Source organism: Terrapene carolina, unplaced genomic scaffold (assembly GCF_002925995.2).
Source record: "Terrapene carolina triunguis isolate 2854851 unplaced genomic scaffold, T_m_triunguis-2.0 Scaffold231, whole genome shotgun sequence".
Taxonomy (NCBI): domain Eukaryota; kingdom Metazoa; phylum Chordata; order Testudines; family Emydidae; genus Terrapene; species Terrapene triunguis.
The window spans coordinates 1,029,070-1,047,351 of NW_020664582.1; the positions used below are offsets into that span (position 1 = coordinate 1,029,070).

The following is an 18,282-nucleotide window of genomic DNA, read 5'->3' on the forward strand; positions in this document are numbered from 1 at the left end:
TGGAACCTTCAGGGGCCCCACATTCCACCTGACAACTTCTCCCCCACTACCGTTGCCGGATGTCTGGTTTTCGACCGGAACATCTGGTCTAAAAGGGAACCTGGCAGTGTTCAGTCAGAAAAGTCCAGTTGGCCGCAGCAGGCAGCAGTGCCCGCCCTTTGGCCGGGGGGTGCACTAGGGCCAGGGTACCCCTCCTTGGCAGGGGCAGGAGGAACAATCATGTATCCCCTGGGGCGGGAGGTGCCCTGGGGGGCGGGGATGCCCCATGGCACACGGATGGCTGGGGAGCCTGGAGCAACGCCAAGCACCCAGCGTCTTGTTCCGGCTAACTCGGGTGGCACTGCCCCAGGGGTGAGGGGAGGAGAGAGGTCCTGGGCCGCGGGGGGGAGGGGGGGGCAGAATGGGGTGGGGCCACAGGGGAAAGGGGCAGAACAGTGTGGGGCCATGGGTGGAAGGGGCAGAACGGGAGGCGGGACCGCAGGCGGAAGGTGTGGGGAGGGGGCCCCCCACTTGCTCTGGCCCAGGGCCCCACAAAACCTTAATCCATCTCTGCTTCCATTCATGTCATTGCCCAGCGCAGTGCTGCATGCACCATGGCTATGCCTGCGAGCAGGACAAATACCTAGCATGATGTTGGGGGTCCGCCATTCTGTCCCCGTTAATACTCATGGCCTCTGCCTCCGGGGTGGGGGGGGAGGGGGAAGAGCAGCAGCTGCGGCTGACGCCTGACAGAGAGCAGTGGCTGGCTTCCAGACCGGGCTCCAAGAGGCAGGTGCCGCCACCCGGGGGGGATCCTGTCTGCCCCCCCTTCTGCCCCGATTGCCATGGCCCCTCGCTACAGGGACTGACCCGTCCCTGGCCCCTGGTTCTGGGGACCGACCCCCACCGTGCCCCGATTGCCCTGGCCCTAGCACCTCACTATGGGGACTGACCCCTCCCCGGCCTCTGGGGACCGACCCCCACCGTGCCCCGATTGCCCTGGCCCTAGCACCTCACTATGGGGACTGACCCCTCCCCGGCCTCTGGGGACCGACCCCCACCGTGCCCTGATTACCCCAGTCCTAGCTCCTTGCTATGGGGACAATCCCTCCCTGCCCTGGCCCCTTACTCTGGGGACTGACCTCCGCTGTGCCCTGATTGGCAGGTGGGCAGGCTCCGCATCAGCTCTGCCCAGCCTGGCTCTGCAGGCAGCAGGTGAGTCCTGGGAGAAAGGGGAGTGAGCGGGGTGGGGGGAGTGGAGAGCGAAGAGGAGTGAGCAGGGGGCAGAGGTGTATGGTTTTCAGCAATTAGAAAGTTGGCAACCCTATCTCCCCCTCCCCCCCCCATCACTACCACCAACTGCCATGGAAACTTCAGGGCCATCAGGTTCCACCTGATAGCTCAGTTGCCTCCTCCTCAATGGCCACGGGACCATCAGGGCAAGCACATTCCTGCAGGCAGCTCACCATCTCTTTCTACAAGTGAATCTCCATGCTCGATTAACCAGCACCTGAGCAGATGAGAGAACCTGCCAAAGAGTTGTCATCCCCCGTTTGTCTATTCCTCCTTTCAGGTGTTGCACTTACCCGGCCCTCCCTATTCACAGCTGGCCTTCCTGCTCTCTAGAGGGCTATCTCTGTTCATAAGGGTCTCTTTAGCTGCACACAGCCGCCACTGAATGCATGGAGGCTTATGAACACAGAGCAGGTCTGAGCTCCTTTAAAGCCCTCTTCAGCTGGGAACAAGTGGGACCTGATAATGGAGCTGTGTATTTCCTGATAACTGCCACATTAACCCACCTCCCCAGATCCATGCCCCCTCCAGCTAGCCTGTCAGACACAGAGCCCTGAAGAAGGACCCCCTGTATCATGGGAAGCTTGTCTTCAAGCTTTAAATCCAGAAAAATGAGTTTCCAACCGGTATAAGACACAGAGCTCCAACCCTTTCTCCAGACATCTGCTTCCGCCTCGGTTCCTAATCTCCGACTGCCTCATTCTCATGCCACTTGAAACAATCACTAAATTGCCTCCTGATATTGAACCCTGCAGAGAGAGCTGTTTTACCCTTCCTGAAAGAGGAGGAGGGGCGTGATTGGTGATGAGTCATGGAGGAGAATTACTGTTAAAAGTTTCAAACCCATGTTTCTAAAGACATTACAGAAGCTACAGCAACACTAGGGAAAAACCCTTTCTAAGAGGGCTGCGTGAAAAATTTCCACAAACTGTTTTTCAACAGAAAATTGGCTTTTCAACTAAATGATATTGTTTGCAAAGAGTATTGGCTCTCCACAGAAAATTGTGATTTGCCCAAATGCCCCAAAACTGGAATATTTAATCTAAAAGCCAAAATATTGTGAAATGCTGTCATGCCATGGTGCCTTGTGGGAGTTGTAATTCAGGTGTCTCAAACTCCTATTCTCTAGAGGCCAGGCTCCCCAGTCAGACTCGTGTCCCATGATGCATCTCCAACATGCGACTTCCAGGATGTGCCAACTACCCTCTCCAAGAAGGGAGACAGTGGTGTCTCATGGGAGATGCATTTCGCAATCAAAATGTCTTGGGTCTCAGCAGAAATATTTTACCAAAGTCTCAACATTTTCTGTTAAAAGAACCCTGACTTTTCCACCCAGCTCCACTTTCAGACCGTTTATCAAGGAACTTGTAGTTCTGAACTAAGGAAATTAATCTGTATCCAATACATTTAAATTAAATACAAGTCTGTGACGGCACTTCTCCATTTTTGTTGGTTCTGTATATTTATGACACTCATCCAACATGGTTATGTTTGTCAAGGTATTCAACTGACCTATCTCGTGAGGCCTGGTCATAAACTAACAGAAACCACTCCAAGTGAATGTTTAGCTGATCAGCTAAATAATTTCATTTCATTCTTAAAAGATCCTTCTTGCCAAGTAGTCTTGTTCCATGAAAACAACGAGGAGCCCAGTGGCACCTTAAAGACTAACTGATTTATTTGGGCATAAGTGAAAATTACTCAGTTCCTATCCCAGGGACAAATACAGCCCTGGCATTAAACTGATACAATTCTCAGTGCCTTCCCATTGTACCTGCTCACACCAGGACTTAATCTGGTTCTTGTCTCCATTATTACACTTTAAAGGGGGGGCTTGGTTTTAGCTGTAGGTTGCTAAGGGGTGACATACGCTTGATGAGCTATGCAATGACAACACTGATCCTTCAAATTCATCCTATTTCCTGACTGCTGGGGAAAGAACGTTTTCACGGGCCTGGTAGGATTTTTCATGTTCAGAGAGATCCCCTCCGTGATGCCTCTTTCTCTCTTCCATATTCTTTGTTTTCACTGGGCTGCCATCATATTCCTTCCCCTTGTTCTTAGACCCACCATCTAGCGGGGAACCGATGAGTTGGGCAATCAAGCAACATAACCCAGCGCTGTAATTCTCAGAATCAGTGATCCCATACCACGTCTCATACCCACAGTGGGGTTGTTAATGTGTTTCTAATGACAGCAACAGAACATAATGAAAATGGAACATGTGGCAACTGTGTGGGTAATGGAAAGTGTAAAATATCCCAACGGCGACCCCTAGCAATTAGGGTGGAAGATGGTGCCCCCGACACATCGCTCAAGTCAGTTTCAGCCCTGCAGCCTTAAGACTCTTGTAGAGGGTGTATTGAAATTCTCACTGAATCTCTAGTCCATTGAGATGGAAGCAGTGCTCCACCTAGTATTACCTGCGCAAAGGGTTATTAATGTTCCTTTCACCCTCACTGAATACAGTTCAGATCTAGATCTTGCTGAGACCACCTGAAAAACCAACATGGGTGAGCTGTCCAATCAAATCACTCAGCACATGGTTGAACAGCATTCCTGACCTCATTTAAGAGCATTAACTCCCCCCAGCCCCCGCATCCACAATCTTAAATATGGAGCTGGCCACATCTGGACCTGACTTGTCCAACTGCCTGGACCTGATCTATTTCCTGCTGCTTCCTTTAATGAACAGAAATTAAAAAATCCAGAACATTTTTTTGCCAAAAAATTCCAAATGTTTGGAAATCAGCATTCTAAAAATGCGAAAAATTCCCACCCGCTCTCATTAACAGAGACCAGGCAAACTCTTGCATTCTTGTCTTTATGAACTCATGGTTCTTATGTAATCCTCTCTTGGAAGGCCTAGCCATAGGTCCAAAGTTAGGGATTTCTAATGACCCAAAGGAAAAATAGGTTGTTTGGAAACAATTTATCCCACGTAAAGTGCAACAAAGGGTTCACCTAGTAAGCTATATCATCCCTGGGTTATAGGCATCATTGCTATCAATGGATCAATCTTTGCATATCCCCATTGAAACAGAAGTTACTGAACCAGAAGAAGAGTTTTAGGAATGTCTCTATTGCACAAACACTGAGAGTCATACAGTGATCAAAGGGTTAGGAATACAATGGCTAACTGGAACAAGCAGCATGATTAATAATCACCTCAAATACTATTTCCAAGAGTTATAACAATAAAGACAATTCACACATAAACTACACAGAACATTCATGGGTATCAAGACGCTATGGGTGGTCTCTATAGGTCTCTTTCCTGATATCACAGGGCATCTCTAGCGCTGGCATGTTGGTTAAAAACAAGCCCACCATCTGAATCTATTATTATATTTCTTTCAGCTGTGGTAGTAGCTCCGACACAGCTCTTGTCATTTCAAGTAACTTCCTATTTCCAATGCATTGATGGCTACTGGTTTAACAATAATAATGACAAGCTTAAAATACGTGCAGGCAACTGTGGCCCAGATCCTGAGCTGAAGTAAATCAAATTTACATCAGTTGAGTATTTGGCCCCGGTAACTTCATGAACAAAGGGGGAAATGGTCTGATTAGGGACTTTGACACAATTCACGCGCTATGCCACTTCCAGTGTTTTAGAAAACTCCCTTTGAATTCAACAAGACTTTTGTGAACAGAATGAGGGTGGCACGTTGCCCATTGCCTATAAAAGGCAGAGCAATCTTGGGGGAACCTTTCCAAAAGCAGGGCTCTATATTGCCTTACAAGTGCACTTGGGATTCCCACTGGGATCAATACAAGATTCACCCATGGATCTAGGACGATAATAATAATATTTTACCTTGCTCTTGTGCCTTTCACCTGAGGATCTCAAAGTGCTTTACAAATATTCACTAAGATTCTTGGTGCCTTAAGAGGTAAGCATAATTAGCCCCATTTTACAGATGGGGAAACTGAGGCACAGAGAGATTTTTTTAATTATTTGAACCCAATAGTCCTGCTCTAACAATGAGACCATGCTCTTTCTCCTCTCTGCATGAGCTAAATTGGCCTCTGTATTTGCAATTTATGGGCCAAATTCTCCTCCCAATTGCACAAGTACACCATCCCTGGAAATCCACCAAATTAACTGAGAGGGGAATTTGGAAGTACATCTGTCAAAGAAAACTATTACAATGGATTTGGGGTGGGTCTCGGGGGCAAGGAGAAAATGATCATACATATCACTGGCATCTCCCCCTGCTGATAGTACTTTCGCAGTAAAAATATTTACATTTCCATCTGCTGGTAAAAAAAAAAAAAAAAAATGTGGCTTTCATTGTACCACACTATTAGAGCTTTTCTTAGGTTAGCAGTTTCCGCCCTTTGTTCTAAGTTCTGTTCTTAGTTCCAGACTTGGGACCAAGTTTTCAAAAGATGCCTCATGCCAAATTGCAGGCTCAATTTTCCACTTTGAAGTGTTAGTGCATGTTCAAAACCCAGGAGAGAGCACAAAATTGTACCTGCCGGTTTTGAGGGTCGTGTCGAGACCTCTCTGAAAATCTGCCTTCTCGTCCTTCAGAATAAATGTCAGATTTCTTCGGCTCAAATCAACAGGTCCCTTTTTTGAGCCACTCAGCTGAGAACTTGGGAGAACTTCAACTTCATCAGTTCACTGGCTTCGCATCTGTTGGGCCGGAGTCTCCTCTCTAACCCCGTTTCTCCAATGGGGTTGGAGGAGAATGTGGCTCCCGTACAGCTACAAACACTGACAACTGGGAGGCAAAATTGGTGCCAGCAGGCAAGACATCAGACCCAGGATTCCTCATCTTCTTCTGTGAGCCACACTTTGGTATCTGCTAGGACTGTCTTCTTCCCAGCTTGTGGGGAGTCACTATGTTCTGAAAGCCAAGCCTCTTCCTCGGACCCAGCATTTCCTGTGCTGTTCTGCCTTGTGCTATCCAGGCTGTCCTGAGTTGGCCGGGTCTGATGCTTTGAGCTGTGGGCCTTCTCCTGGGCTTTGACACTGGCTGCTTTCTGTGCCTGTCGATAGGTCACTGGAGTGGGGATTTTGGATGGCCGTTTCTCAGGTCTGTTGTCCCTGCGTGGGCGGATTTTGGGGCGTAGTTTTAGCTTGTAGATGGATGGCACCCGTTCAGGCTTCTTCAGGGACCTTTTGGGCTTACCTTGAGGCAGTTTGGACTTTTCAAGGCCACCCACAGAGGCTGGAGAATTGATAGATGCCTTGGGGCCATCAGAGGCTGCCTGAGGAGCTTTGCTATTTCTACTGACTACAGCAGACCTTGCATGGCTTGAGAGAGATGGCTGCCTCCTTAACCAGTTGCCTTTGGTTTCATTGGACACGTTCTCCTGGAACAAAGCCCCTTCTGGCTCCAGAAGCTTCTTTTCCACCTGGTTTCCATTCACCAGAGGCGAACTTGGCTGAGAGGAAACCCTCACAGCCCCCTTGGGTGGTATCTTGGTGATCCAGTTCTCCACGTCCACTGGGTGGAGTGTGTTGTGCCCCTGGGAGAGTTCGTCGATCACATCACCATAGGGGAATCCAGACGGGTGCCATTTTGCCACTCCGCTGGGCACATAGACACCACTCCGAGGCACATCCTCGCCACATGGCAAGGTCTGCCTGGCGCTTGTCAAGGAAGACAGGGAGGGTGTGGAGGACCTGAGCCCACTTACGTCACTGGCGGCGGTGACGCTCGCTATGCTGCAGTCCAGAGCGAAGTCGTCCAGCCGGTTCCCCTCAGGGCAGTGGCTTTCATCAGAATCAGCCTCTAGAACCTTTATGTTGGATAAGATCTCATCTTCTAGGCTCCTGTACAGCGCCCGCTCCTGGGCCGGGTTGATGGGCAAAGGTGTATACACGCGTTCCCTCTCCTCTCTGCAGCCTATTGGATCTCCACCACTCCTGCTGCTGCTGCTGTCTTTGGTGTTTCCTGGCTCTACCTCCTGCACCAGTCTGGTGTTTGGACCCTTGTCCTTCCCTGCTGGAGCTGACTGGCTGAGTCTGTCTTTTGGGCTAGTGGGAAGGTTGGTCGTCAATGTCTCTGGCTTGACTGCCCCACTGCAATGTCTGTGCCTCTGAAAGCCATCCTCAGCCCTGGACATGACTTTGCTCTTTGAGAGAGCTGGGGCTTTTGCCATTTCACCGGCAGGGACTTTCCACCCATTTCGGAGGCGGGGCTCCCCCTGGTAGCTCTGAACAGGGGTTGGGGGCCTGCTGAATGCGGGGCCGGCTTTGACTGGGATCTTAGTGCTACTTTTTGGAGTCTGGCCCATGTGCTTGACTGGGGAGGATGGCCTCACAACCCCAGCATCCCCCCAGCCATGTGCAGCGTTGTGGCTCTGTGCAGCTCCCTTGGAATCCCGTTGTGGGGAGAGATGATGGGGTTTCATTGGGCTGGAGGAACGGACCATCCCAGGAAAGGTCTTGACCCCTGATTCCTCAGGCTTGTGAGCCTGTGGAACGGGTTTGACTCCATACCGGGTGCTCCTTGGCAGCTGAGCTGTTCTGTCCTTTGGCACTGTCGTCTGAGGCCTGGACTCTGTACAGCTGGCTTGCACAAACCTAGCTGGGTCCTTCTGATTCATCCCAGGGATTCTACTAGTCTGTCGCCCTCTCTGGGGCTCCGGGAGAGCTTCCGAGGCGCCAGAACCATCCTCCTCGCTTCCAGGCAGCTGCGATGTCAGGGAGGACATAGAAACACACAGCTTATCCCTCCCGCTCTGGGTGGAGGAGTTCTGGGGGGTAGCAGATCTTTCTTCAGCAAACAGCTGCCTCCGCGAAGGAGTAGCAGACCGCTCTGTTGCCCTATAACAGAGACAAAGCGTCAGATCGGTGTGTCAGTCGCCTCTAGCCCTAGGGAGGTGGGTACCTGCGTTGCTCTGGGCGTGAAGCTGGTTCTGTGCTGACAAGCAGTGGGAGGGCATATACATCCCTCGTTAGCAGCTGTAACCATTTGCCTTGTGATGCACTGACAAGCTGGCACAAAGGCCAGTGCAGGCCACCACCTCTGGGTCAGCAAAACAGGGCCATGTAATGTCACCAACTCCACCAAAATACACAGGCGTCGGGGTTTAACTAGTTACATTTTGGTGCTGCTGAGAGCGAGGGGCTGAGCGCCCTGCCTGAAGTCAGAGTTAGCACAGGCAGACACCACAGTACAGCTCAGCCAGTGCATCCCTATCCTGACATACCACCCACCCTATCAACACGAAGACATCACACAGCCGGCCAATAATCTACCTGCATCTGGAAACGGCCTTCCCTCTACCTCTTCCAGTTCTGGGCCTTGTCCTACAGCTCTGCCAGTGCCCCTCAGTCCTGACCTACAGTACCCCCGGCTGTTCCAGTCCTGGACCCTAGCACGCACAAGCACTGCCAATGACCCTCAAGCCAGCCCTGGGGCCTCACTTGAGCAGAAACCCTATAGCAGTTAAGTGACTCCCTCCAGCTGATCCTGAGATGACCGTGATGAGCACTGAAGGCGGCCATGGCCAACTATGCTCAAGCTTGAAACAGGTCCTTCGAGGTGGGAACCAAACAGGAACAACGGGGGGACTGGGAGTCCAGGAAGGCACCATAAAAGAGGCCTGGCTAGCACTAAAATGCACCATTCACTGTGTAATTATCCAGCTTTGTCCAATGCCAGCCGCTCTTCAGCGTCAGTGACTGTACCGACTGCTCAGCACAGCATCCGTGGGAGTCATCCGGGAAACCAAGCCCAAGGCCTTTCACTAACTTCTTTTCATTACCTGGCCGAAGGGACCCTCCTGGGTTCTGACTGCTCCCGTGGGGGCCTGAGCCTAGTGCTCTCTGGCGATGCAGATGAACGAGGCTTCCAGCTGGTCCTGAGGCTCTGTGGGGTGTAGGTCCTCCACTCCACTGGGGGCAGTGGGCTTTGGGACCTGCTCACGATCAGGGTGGGCTGGGGCTTCTTTGGGTTGTCTGTCCTGGGTGTCGGGCAGACCTTGATCTCGTGCTGCACCTGTATTGCCTGCAGCCTTTGAGGGCTTGTCAGCTGGACAGCCTGCTTGTGAGCTGTGAAGAGATTCAGGGACTCAGGATCTCTGGTCACCGCACGCCGGTGGATTAACCTTTTGGGGTAGCCGTACCGGTGTGCCAGACCTAAGCAGTGCCAGATAGTACCAACCACTTCCGATTCAACTGTGCATGTTCTAACTCGCCATGGAGACTGGGGGAGACCAGAATTGATGCCAGTCCACTCCAAGCCTCATGGTGAAAATCCCTTGTGAATACTCACGATGGATTGGAAAGCTGGCACTGTGGCACACCTAGGAATTTCACATGGGTCTTTAACCTCCAGGAATAATTTATTCAGCTGGAATAAAGCAAGACCTCATTGTCTTATGACATTTCTACTGTCCAGGTGCTGAAATGCAGTGAGATCAGATCTCACATTATTCTGCTGCCGTAATTGGTTCCCGGAGGCATTTAAAACCTTGTGAAATATACAAAAAAAACCCTAAATACAATAATCCCAAAGGCAGGAGCGGCTCTATGTATTTTGCCGCCCCAAGCACGGCAGTCAGGCGGTTTTCGGCGGCATGCCTGCGAGAGGTCCCACCGCCGAATTGCCGCCAAAGTCGCGGGACCGGCAGACCTCCTGCAGGCATGCTGCCGAAGGCCGCCTGACTGTCGCCCTCACGGCAACCGGCAGGCTGCCCCTTGCGGCTTGCCGCCCCAGGCACGCACTTGGTGCGCTGGTGCCTGGAGCCGCCCCTGCCCAAAGGGCAATTCCTACACACACCCCTAGGCAGGACTGGGGTATTGCAGGGCTCTCTCCCGTCTGAAGTGCTAGCCTGACCTCTAGTGGCGCTCTGTGAGACAAACGGCTTCCCAGAAGCCTTCTCCATGCTGCAAGGAGTCATCTGCCTCCTGCTACAAGAACCCAGAAAGAAATGACCCCAGCAAAAAGTTCATGTGGCCCTGTCAGAGACTGATAAAGGCTGAGCTGCTTTCCACCCAGCACAGTAGCCAGGGGCGAGCCTCGGGAATTGTTCAGATTGGATGTACTTCTCCTGTCTGTCTATGCTTCTTTGCTGTTCTTTGCTGTGACCCACAAAGTCTTCTACTGATGACGGCGTGGGACACCCACCCACCAGATTCGAACCTCATCCAAGGCAAAGGGTCACCCCCCATGCAGACCTCCCCAAGGCTGCACACAGGGAAGCAGAACAAGGAGACTTACACAGCGAGGTGCACCGGCAGGGATCATGCTTATCCAGATAATGCTCCAGCGTGTCCCAGCCACCTCCAACCCGCACCATGACATGATTCCGGAGGATCTGGAACAAACAGAGCGCCCATGAGCGAGGGGCTCCCCTGGGCCTGCAGCGTCCTGGGCTAGAAATGAGTGAAAGCTCAACAGATGGATGTCACCATCCTGTTGGCTTTATTCCAGTGAGGTATATACAGTATTTCACATGCACATGACTGTGGATGCATACAGGGTTACATGCACACATATATGTGATGCGTATAATAATAATAATTCCAGGTGCCACCGCATACAGTGGTTTTCATGGTCATAGGTGGGGAGAGAACCCAGGACCTTTGTCTTCCAAAACAGCCTCTACCCCTTGAATGAAAGGAGAACCTCATATTCTCTGTGGGCCAGCTAAGAGATAACATCCTCAAACAGATGTGCGGCCAGGTTTTCCAAAGAGATCAGGGCCAGATTTTGCAGTGCTTGGCACCCCAGATTTTCCAAAGAGCTCAGCACCTGTTGTGTTAATACAGCACAGCCAGGGCGCATTCAATGTGCTGAGCTCTTGTGGAAATCCCAACGCTACGGACTGACCCTGATTGGTGCAGAATATCCTAGTCTTCCACTGACTTCATTGCTCAGCCCATCTCAGGAGCAGCGTTTACCTCGTACACTACAATATACGCATGCAAACACATGCACACATTTGGTTTACATGCCTGCCTATGCATGCATACTTAGCCATGCGTATGGTTGCATACATGTGCGTGCACACACCTGCATGTCCGCTCTTACCCGGCTACATGTGGACAATGTGTAAAACAATCACGTAGTCCAAAGGGGATTTGAATACACTCAGATGAACCGGAAGGGGTGGAGGACCTGGAGCACAATAGCACATGACTCCTGCCATGGAAAAGATGCAGGTTCTCACACACAACACAATACAGAGCTTGTTACCACCATGTCTTACTCCAGCAAGATGCCTCGGGGACCCAGTGATTATTCAGGTAATTGAGAGATGTACATGCAGGTCAGACCATGATGGCATCTCTGACGGCAGGAGAGGGGTTTGAGGGTTAATATGGGTGGCCACCCCCACAAAGAGAAGAAAATCCGAGGGTCCTCTCCAGTCAACCATAACCTGCAGGGCATATGACTTTCACTGCAGTCACTGATAAGGCTATCAGCCAGGAAAGTTAATGAAGGGGCTTAGAGACCTGAAAGAAACCAACTGAACAGAATACAGAGGGGGACAGAGAGAGGGAGGGACGACCTACGTGCAGCCCATGTTTCCCCCGCCGCCCCCAAGTGAAAGGCACCAGACTGACAGCTCTGGAGGCTGGAGCCCTGTACTCATCCACTGGACAGCTGGTATGGCACTGACAGCACCAAGGCGAGCTTCCCTCACGTGGCCCTATTCAGCTCAGACCCAGAGAGAGCACTTCTAGGGAGAAAGGGAAACTCGCTCTCCATGGCCCAGCCAGTCCAACCAACAGGCCGGCTGGAGCGGTGGGGTTTTGAGACGTGGTCCCCTGTCCCACTAGGGAGCGGAGTGACTCATTTCACCCAGCGACATCAGAGGGTTTCAGTGTCAGGTCCCCACTGAGCTGTCCCATCCTACTTAAGGTGAAGACATGCAGATCCAGTTACTAACCCTCACGGCCATTCAGCCACTTCCCTTGAATGCGTTTTGCAGTGTGCGAACGCAGCATGGTATGAAATCTCTGCCTTGCTAACAGTCACGATGCTCAGTTACTCTGACTCCGGCAGCCTCGCTCGCCATATCGACACATGCCATCTTTTGGGGTGGGACCAGGCACAACGAGAGGTGAAGAGCCCGTGTTTGGTGACTCCCACCCCAAAGACACAGCATCCCAGCCCCAGATGGTAGCAGCAGTGCAGGTGCCCCTCCTACCCCCAGAGTAGATTAGAAGTTCCTGGTATCATATAGACCAACATAACAGCATCTGGAAAGCACACTCTCCTGGACTTACCCTGACAAAAATAAGGGTGTTGGAATCGCCCACGCGGTATTTTCCTTCAGACACCTTGATCATGGAGAACTGGACTGGGCACGTGCACCGGCTCACCAGGTGTTGGACCTGCAGAGTCCAAGGCAAACCATTCCTGGTCAATATGAGGAAAGTGCTACTCCCTGTGCATCCTGGATACCATTGTAGCCCTGGGGAGGGGCGTGCTAGGCTCCTTGGGCCCATTCTCCGTCAGAGAGACGGGGTGCCAGGGCTTATCCAAATCTCATCAAAGACACTTGATCCTGTAAAAACAGACTGGAAATCCCACACGAAAAGATTTCTGCTGCTGCCTTCTTGTGCTTGAGCCCTGAAAAATAGGCTTCTGGCTCTGGCTGTATTTGGAAACTGGAAGCACAAAAGCCACCACAAAATTAAAAAACCCAACAAGGGTTGGGGAGGAAATTAACTGAACATTCTTGAACCTCTAACAAGGTTCAGGTCAGGATCACCTAGCGCTCGATGTGAAGATCCAGGAAGTTGAAGCCATGCTAATTTGGGCCTTCGGAGTTCTACCTGGGGCCAGCTAATGATTGAAGAAATCGGTTCCCTTTGCCCAATTCCATTCAGTAATTTGACCCTTATCTTCTAACCTCAGTTAGTGCCACTAACCAGCAGGGAGTCTGGCCTGCTGGAAACAGAGGCACAGAACTCCTGCTAACTCTGTTGGGTTTTAAATACCCAGCTGCACTGAGCAGAGAATAAGAATCTCTCACGTTCAGGTAGCATCTTCCTCCCTGAAAGGTCCCAAAGTAGATTGCATATAACAGAGGACCTCCCCCCACACTCCCCCCAGTCAGGTTCTCCTGAAGTTCCCGCTGTGACAGCGTACCCCATAAGGCTTTATGGGTGGGTGTTTATAAATGTATGTATGATATAACTGAAATATGTTTTGTGCTGCCTGTGACATGGTCTACTATATCTATTAATCCTTTGTACATATATACCATTTTCTACTTGAGGTTAAGAATATGGGCTGTATGCTTGCTTGATTTCTAAGTAAGCTTGGTGAGGCATTTGGTCAGCTTCTTTAGGAAGGAATTTGCCAGGTTAAGTACCTGATCGGGAAACACTGGGGGAACAATGCATCTTGGAATGCTCCAATCCACATAAGAAGTCTTCCTGGAGACATGCAAGATACCATGTGGACAATGGCGTCGGCCTGTAAAGACTGAGTCATGCAGGGGCATGTGACTTGCCCAGGTGACTCCAAAACTCCATCTTGGAGCTGGACTTTGCATAGGAGGGAGGAGGGGGGTCTCCTCCCACAAGAGAGAGTCTATTTAAACCTGGGGGAGACCCCTCCATTTTGTCTTCAGCTGGCTAAAGAAGGAGCCTCTCCACCCCCCCAGGATGCTTGAAGGAAGCTGAAACAAAAGACAGTAACTACAGGGGGTGTGAGTGATTGCTGGACCCAGGCTAAAGGGAGATTAGCCTGTAAAAGGGAGCATTCTGGAACTGGTGAGGAAATTATCTGTATTTAGTTTGATTAGGCATAGATTTGCGCATTTTATTTTATTTTGCTTGTGACTTACTTTGTTCTGTCTGTTACTACTTGGAACCACTTAAATCCTGCTGTCTGTATTTAATAAAATCACTTTTTATTTAGTAATTTACTCAGAGTATGTATTAATACCTGGGGGAGCAAACAGCTGTGCATATCTCTCTATCTGTGTTATAGAGGGCGAACAACTTATGAGTTTGCCCTGCATAAGCTTTATGCAGGGTAAAACGGATTTATCTGGGTTTAGACCCCATTGGGAGTTGGGCATCTGAGTGCTAAAGACAAGCACACTCCTGTGAGCTGTTTTTGGGTAAACTTGTAGCTTTGGGACAAGTGATTCAGACCCTGAGTCTGTGTCTGGAGCCAGACTGGAGTGTCTCGCTCAGCAAGACGGGGTGCTGGAGTCCTGAGCTGGCAGGGAAAACAGAAGCAGGGGTAGTCTCGGCACATCGGGTGGCAGCTCCCAAGGGGGTTTCTGTGATCCAACCCGTCACACCCGCCTGGACAGAACAATGAGTATCAGGGAACTCAGACCCGCAGTGCCTCACAGTGTCCCCTCCCCCTTACCATCTGGTCCAGGTTCTTGAAGTCACAAAGCTTCCTCTGCGGCTTGGGAAGTGGGGTATCCTCAGGGGGCAGGTCCATCTCCTCTCGGATCTCCTCCTCAATCTCCTCCTCCATTTGGATCAGGGTGGGAGCACTCATCCCGAAGCGAGAGGCCCGGCGGGCCACCTCCAGCAGGCACAGCACAAAGTTCTTCTCGTTCTTCCTCAGCACCAGGTCCTCCGTCTCAAACATCAGCACCTCTGGGGCACAGCGAATGAGCGACACGTGGGAAGAAGGAGGGGAAGGATGGGGAGAAGGAATGAGAGACAAGGGCAGAGCTAGTGAGAGCAGCAGCGCTGCTGTGTCAGGGGTGGTGAATTGTCCCACCGACGCAGCGTGTGTGCAATGAGGTGTGTTCAATCACATGGCCGCAGATCTCTGCAACAGAGACTGTCTGATGCAGGAAGCGCTAAGCAAGGCCTGGTGTGGTTAGACAGTATGAGTGAGAGCCAGCCTGACCTATTACCATTCTGCGGGGAGCCGACTGTGCAGACATGGGTGCAGATGTACCCTCAGGCCTACGGGGGTACAGTAAGTGGTGGGACACATAGTGGATGTGCCCTGCCCTGATAGGCCAAGTGAAGGGGTACTTGCGTGGAACATCCTTGATATACCAAGCAAATGTGTAGGTACATACGAGGTGTCCGTATCCTTGCATGAACATACACCAGGTATAAATATCCTGCTCATGAGATGCCAGGCAAGTGGGCATTCAGTCCCACCTTACAGTGGGAGAGTGGAGGGCTCACTCTGCTTAGTGTATCAAAAGGAAGCCCTAGAGGTGACTTGAGCACGGTGTACAAGTACCTTTGTGAGGAGACAATGCTGGCTCTTTAATTACATCTAAGGGAGAAAAGTAGAATAAAAGCCAATGGCTGGTAAAAACAACAAGGAGTCCGGTGGCACCTTAAAGACTAACCGATTTATTTGGACATAAGCTTTCGTGGGTAAAAAACCCACTTCTTCAGATGCAACTGGCTGGTAGTTAAAGTCAGACAAATTCAAGTTAGAAATAAAGCACGATTTTGAATAAGGAGGGTGATTAATCGTAGGCGCTAACTCCCAAGGGAAGGGGTGGATTCTCAATCTCTTGACATCTCCAAATAAGGCCTTTCTGGAAGAGGTGCTTGAGCCAAACACAAATCACTGGGCTCAACACAGGAGTAACTCGGGGAAGCTCTCTGGCCTGGGTTATACAGGAGGTCAGACTAGAATGATCTAATGGTCCCTACGGATCTATGAATCACTAGCATGCCCAGCTCTTTTCTGGAAATGGACGCTACACTGAGGCCTTGAGCACAGACACTGCTTTGGCTGGGGAAGGGTTAAACAGAATCTGGGCTGCCCCCAGCTCCAGCTATTCAAGGAGCTGAGGACCAGAGGCCGGGTTCTGTGTAAGAGAACCAAGTCCTGGATTAACCCAACCGTAGCCAGCAGAAATGCTGCCAGTTTGACCAAGGAACTAAAACAACCACGTGGGCACAACCTCAGCCAGTCAATGAGGCAGAGATTCACAAGCTGCTAGAGCACACCCCTCTCCCTGACCCTAGCTGCCAGAACCCCGATCGGAGGGGAAATCAGGAACTACATGAAGGCAGTGCTGCGTTAAAGATATTCACAGCTGCTGTTGCACTGCGGTCTAGCGCAGGCTGCCAAAGAAGATGTTCAAGGAGCAACGCAAATAAATCCAATCTACTAGCCACCTCCGACACATAGCGCTCTTACGTCCCTTTGCCAACTCCCATCCCTACTGCAGGTTGTTGTTATTGTAGGGTTGCCAGTGCTAACTTTAAATCAGATTTGCAATTCTTTTTTTAGGGGGTGGGGAAAGCATCCCGACTCCCAACGCGTTGTTGTTATTGTTATTCATTATTTGTATTGTGGTAGCACCTGGAGGCCCCAACTGAGAGCATGGCCCCTTTGCGCTGGGCGCTGCACGTACACACAGCGAGAGACCAGCCCTGCCCCACGGAGCTGACAAGCGAAATAGACAAGACACACAAGAAGGTGGGAGAAACCAAGGATATTGGCCCCCTTTGCAGATGGGGAAGTGAAACCCAAAGAGATGAACTGAATTGCCCGAGCTCACATGGCTGCTCAGTGGCAGAGTCAGGAACAGAATCCAGGCCAGTGCCTTAGGACACAATACTAGACAACATGCCCTCCCTTAAGATGCTTTCACTCGGAGGGTGGTGAAGCACTGGAATGGGTTCCCTAGGGAGGTGGTGGAATCTCCTTCCTTAGAGGTTTTTAAGGCCCAGCTTGACAAAGCCCTGGCTGGGATGATTTAGTTGGGAATTGGGCCTGCTTTGAGCAGGGGGTTGGACTAGATGACCTCCTGAGGTCCCTTCCAACCCTAAGATTCTATGATTCATCTCAGAGTTGAATCCCCAGACAGCTACTTAGTTTGGGCGAAGTTTAATGAGAAGGGAGATATACCTATCTCATAGAACTGGAAGGGACCCCAAAAGGTCATCAAGTCCAGCCCCCTGCCTTCACTAGCAGGACCAAGTACTGATTTTGCCCCAGATCCCTAAGTGGCCCCCTCAAGGATTGAACTCACAACCCTAGGTTTAGCAGCCAATGCTTAAACCACTGAGCTATCCCTCCCCCCAGGAGGGAGAACGCTCTTGTGATCAAGGCTCAGGATGGGGTCAGGACACTGGGGACCTTCCTAACTGGGCCACTTTGTGACCTTGAGCAAGCAGCTTCCCTCCAGTTTCTCCTGTCTATAAATGGAGGATAAAGATGGGGGTGGCGGGGCTAACTGAATGTTTGCCAAGTGCTTTGAGCTCCTCAGAGAGAAGGCTCTAGGAAAGAGCGAAGTATATTAGATGGTCAGCTTTTTGGGGGGCAGGAGCCATCTTTTTGTTCTGTGTTTGTACAGCATCTAGCACAGTGAGGTCTGGTCCATGGCTGGGGCTCCTACAGGTTACCGTAATACACCTAATAAATAACATACAGCACCCAGCACAATGGGGTCCTGGTGCATGACTGGGGTCCTAGGCACCAAAGCAAGACAAATAAATAATGAGAAGAAGAATTGCCATGGGGTAAGAGGGCAGGAAAAGGTGTTAGAAATAAAGAGAAATGAAAGGAATGGAAAGAAACAGGAGGGAAAGATCAGAATCCTCTTTACCTTTAATATCCATCTCCTTCCTGCACCACTGGATGAAGTTAGACACGTTATCCCTGGCCTGGAAGGTCCCTGGCTGGGCAGAGTCATTACACGTCACCCCATATCTGGGCAGCTGGAGCTTGTGGGCCAGGCCCGGACAGTCCCGGGAGAACTCTCCGGCCACGTGGGTGATGTTGTTGGCATGGTAGCACAGCATGGAGCCCGTCTCCAGCACCTCCAGGAGGGACCCAACGTTGACGTCCACGTCATAGAGTTCCTTGAGCCACTCGGCCAGGTCCTCCTTCATGGCGTAGAGATACTGCTCGCTGGACTTGTAGGGCCGGATGCTCTGCACCGTGGCCCCCTGAATCCCAGCCATCTTGCCATGAGATGTGGGGCTAAAGGGAGACAGAGAAGGGGCATCGAAGGCTTCCATGCAGGACACTGAACCATCAACCCCTTGGTTTGGTTCCAGACTTACCCAGGTATGGTGAGTTTCCACGTCTCCGTCCCCAGAGCGGGTTCTCACGGTCCTGTCCCTGG

The 18,282-nt window shown here is 51.1% G+C and overlaps 1 protein-coding gene across 1 annotated transcript; it reads right to left on the reverse strand.

Annotated features, from left to right (window-relative positions):
* Positions 1-5,854: 5,854 nt before the first annotated feature.
* GAS2L2 (growth arrest specific 2 like 2) lies at positions 5,855-18,175 on the reverse strand. The gene is made up of 7 exons (XM_026656579.2): positions 17,761-18,175; positions 14,583-14,821; positions 12,476-12,583; positions 10,461-10,557; positions 9,004-9,289; positions 7,639-8,059; positions 5,855-7,542 (listed from the first exon to the last, which is right to left on the reverse strand). Exons 1-7 carry the CDS (start codon positions 18,173-18,175, stop codon positions 6,040-6,042), a joined length of 3,069 nt encoding a protein of 1,022 aa, XP_026512364.1. The 3' UTR covers positions 5,855-6,039.
* Between the last annotated feature and the right edge of the window lie 107 nt (positions 18,176-18,282).

What these genes read in the sequence shown, in the direction of transcription:
- GAS2L2 (XM_026656579.2), bottom strand. Translation starts at nt 18,175, where the DNA reads ATGGAAGCCTTCGATGCCCCTTCTCTGTCTCCCTTTAGCCCCACATCT. An exon ending in TCAAGAACCTGGACCAGATG is followed by an intron (nt 12,584 to 14,582) that starts GTAAGGGGGAGG and finishes TGGACTCTGCAG; the next exon opens with GTCCAACACCTGGTGAGCCG. An exon ending in CTGCCGGTGCACCTCGCTGT is followed by an intron (nt 9,290 to 10,460) that starts GTAAGTCTCCTT and finishes ATCTCTTCACAG; the next exon opens with CTCACAAGCAGGCTGTCCAG.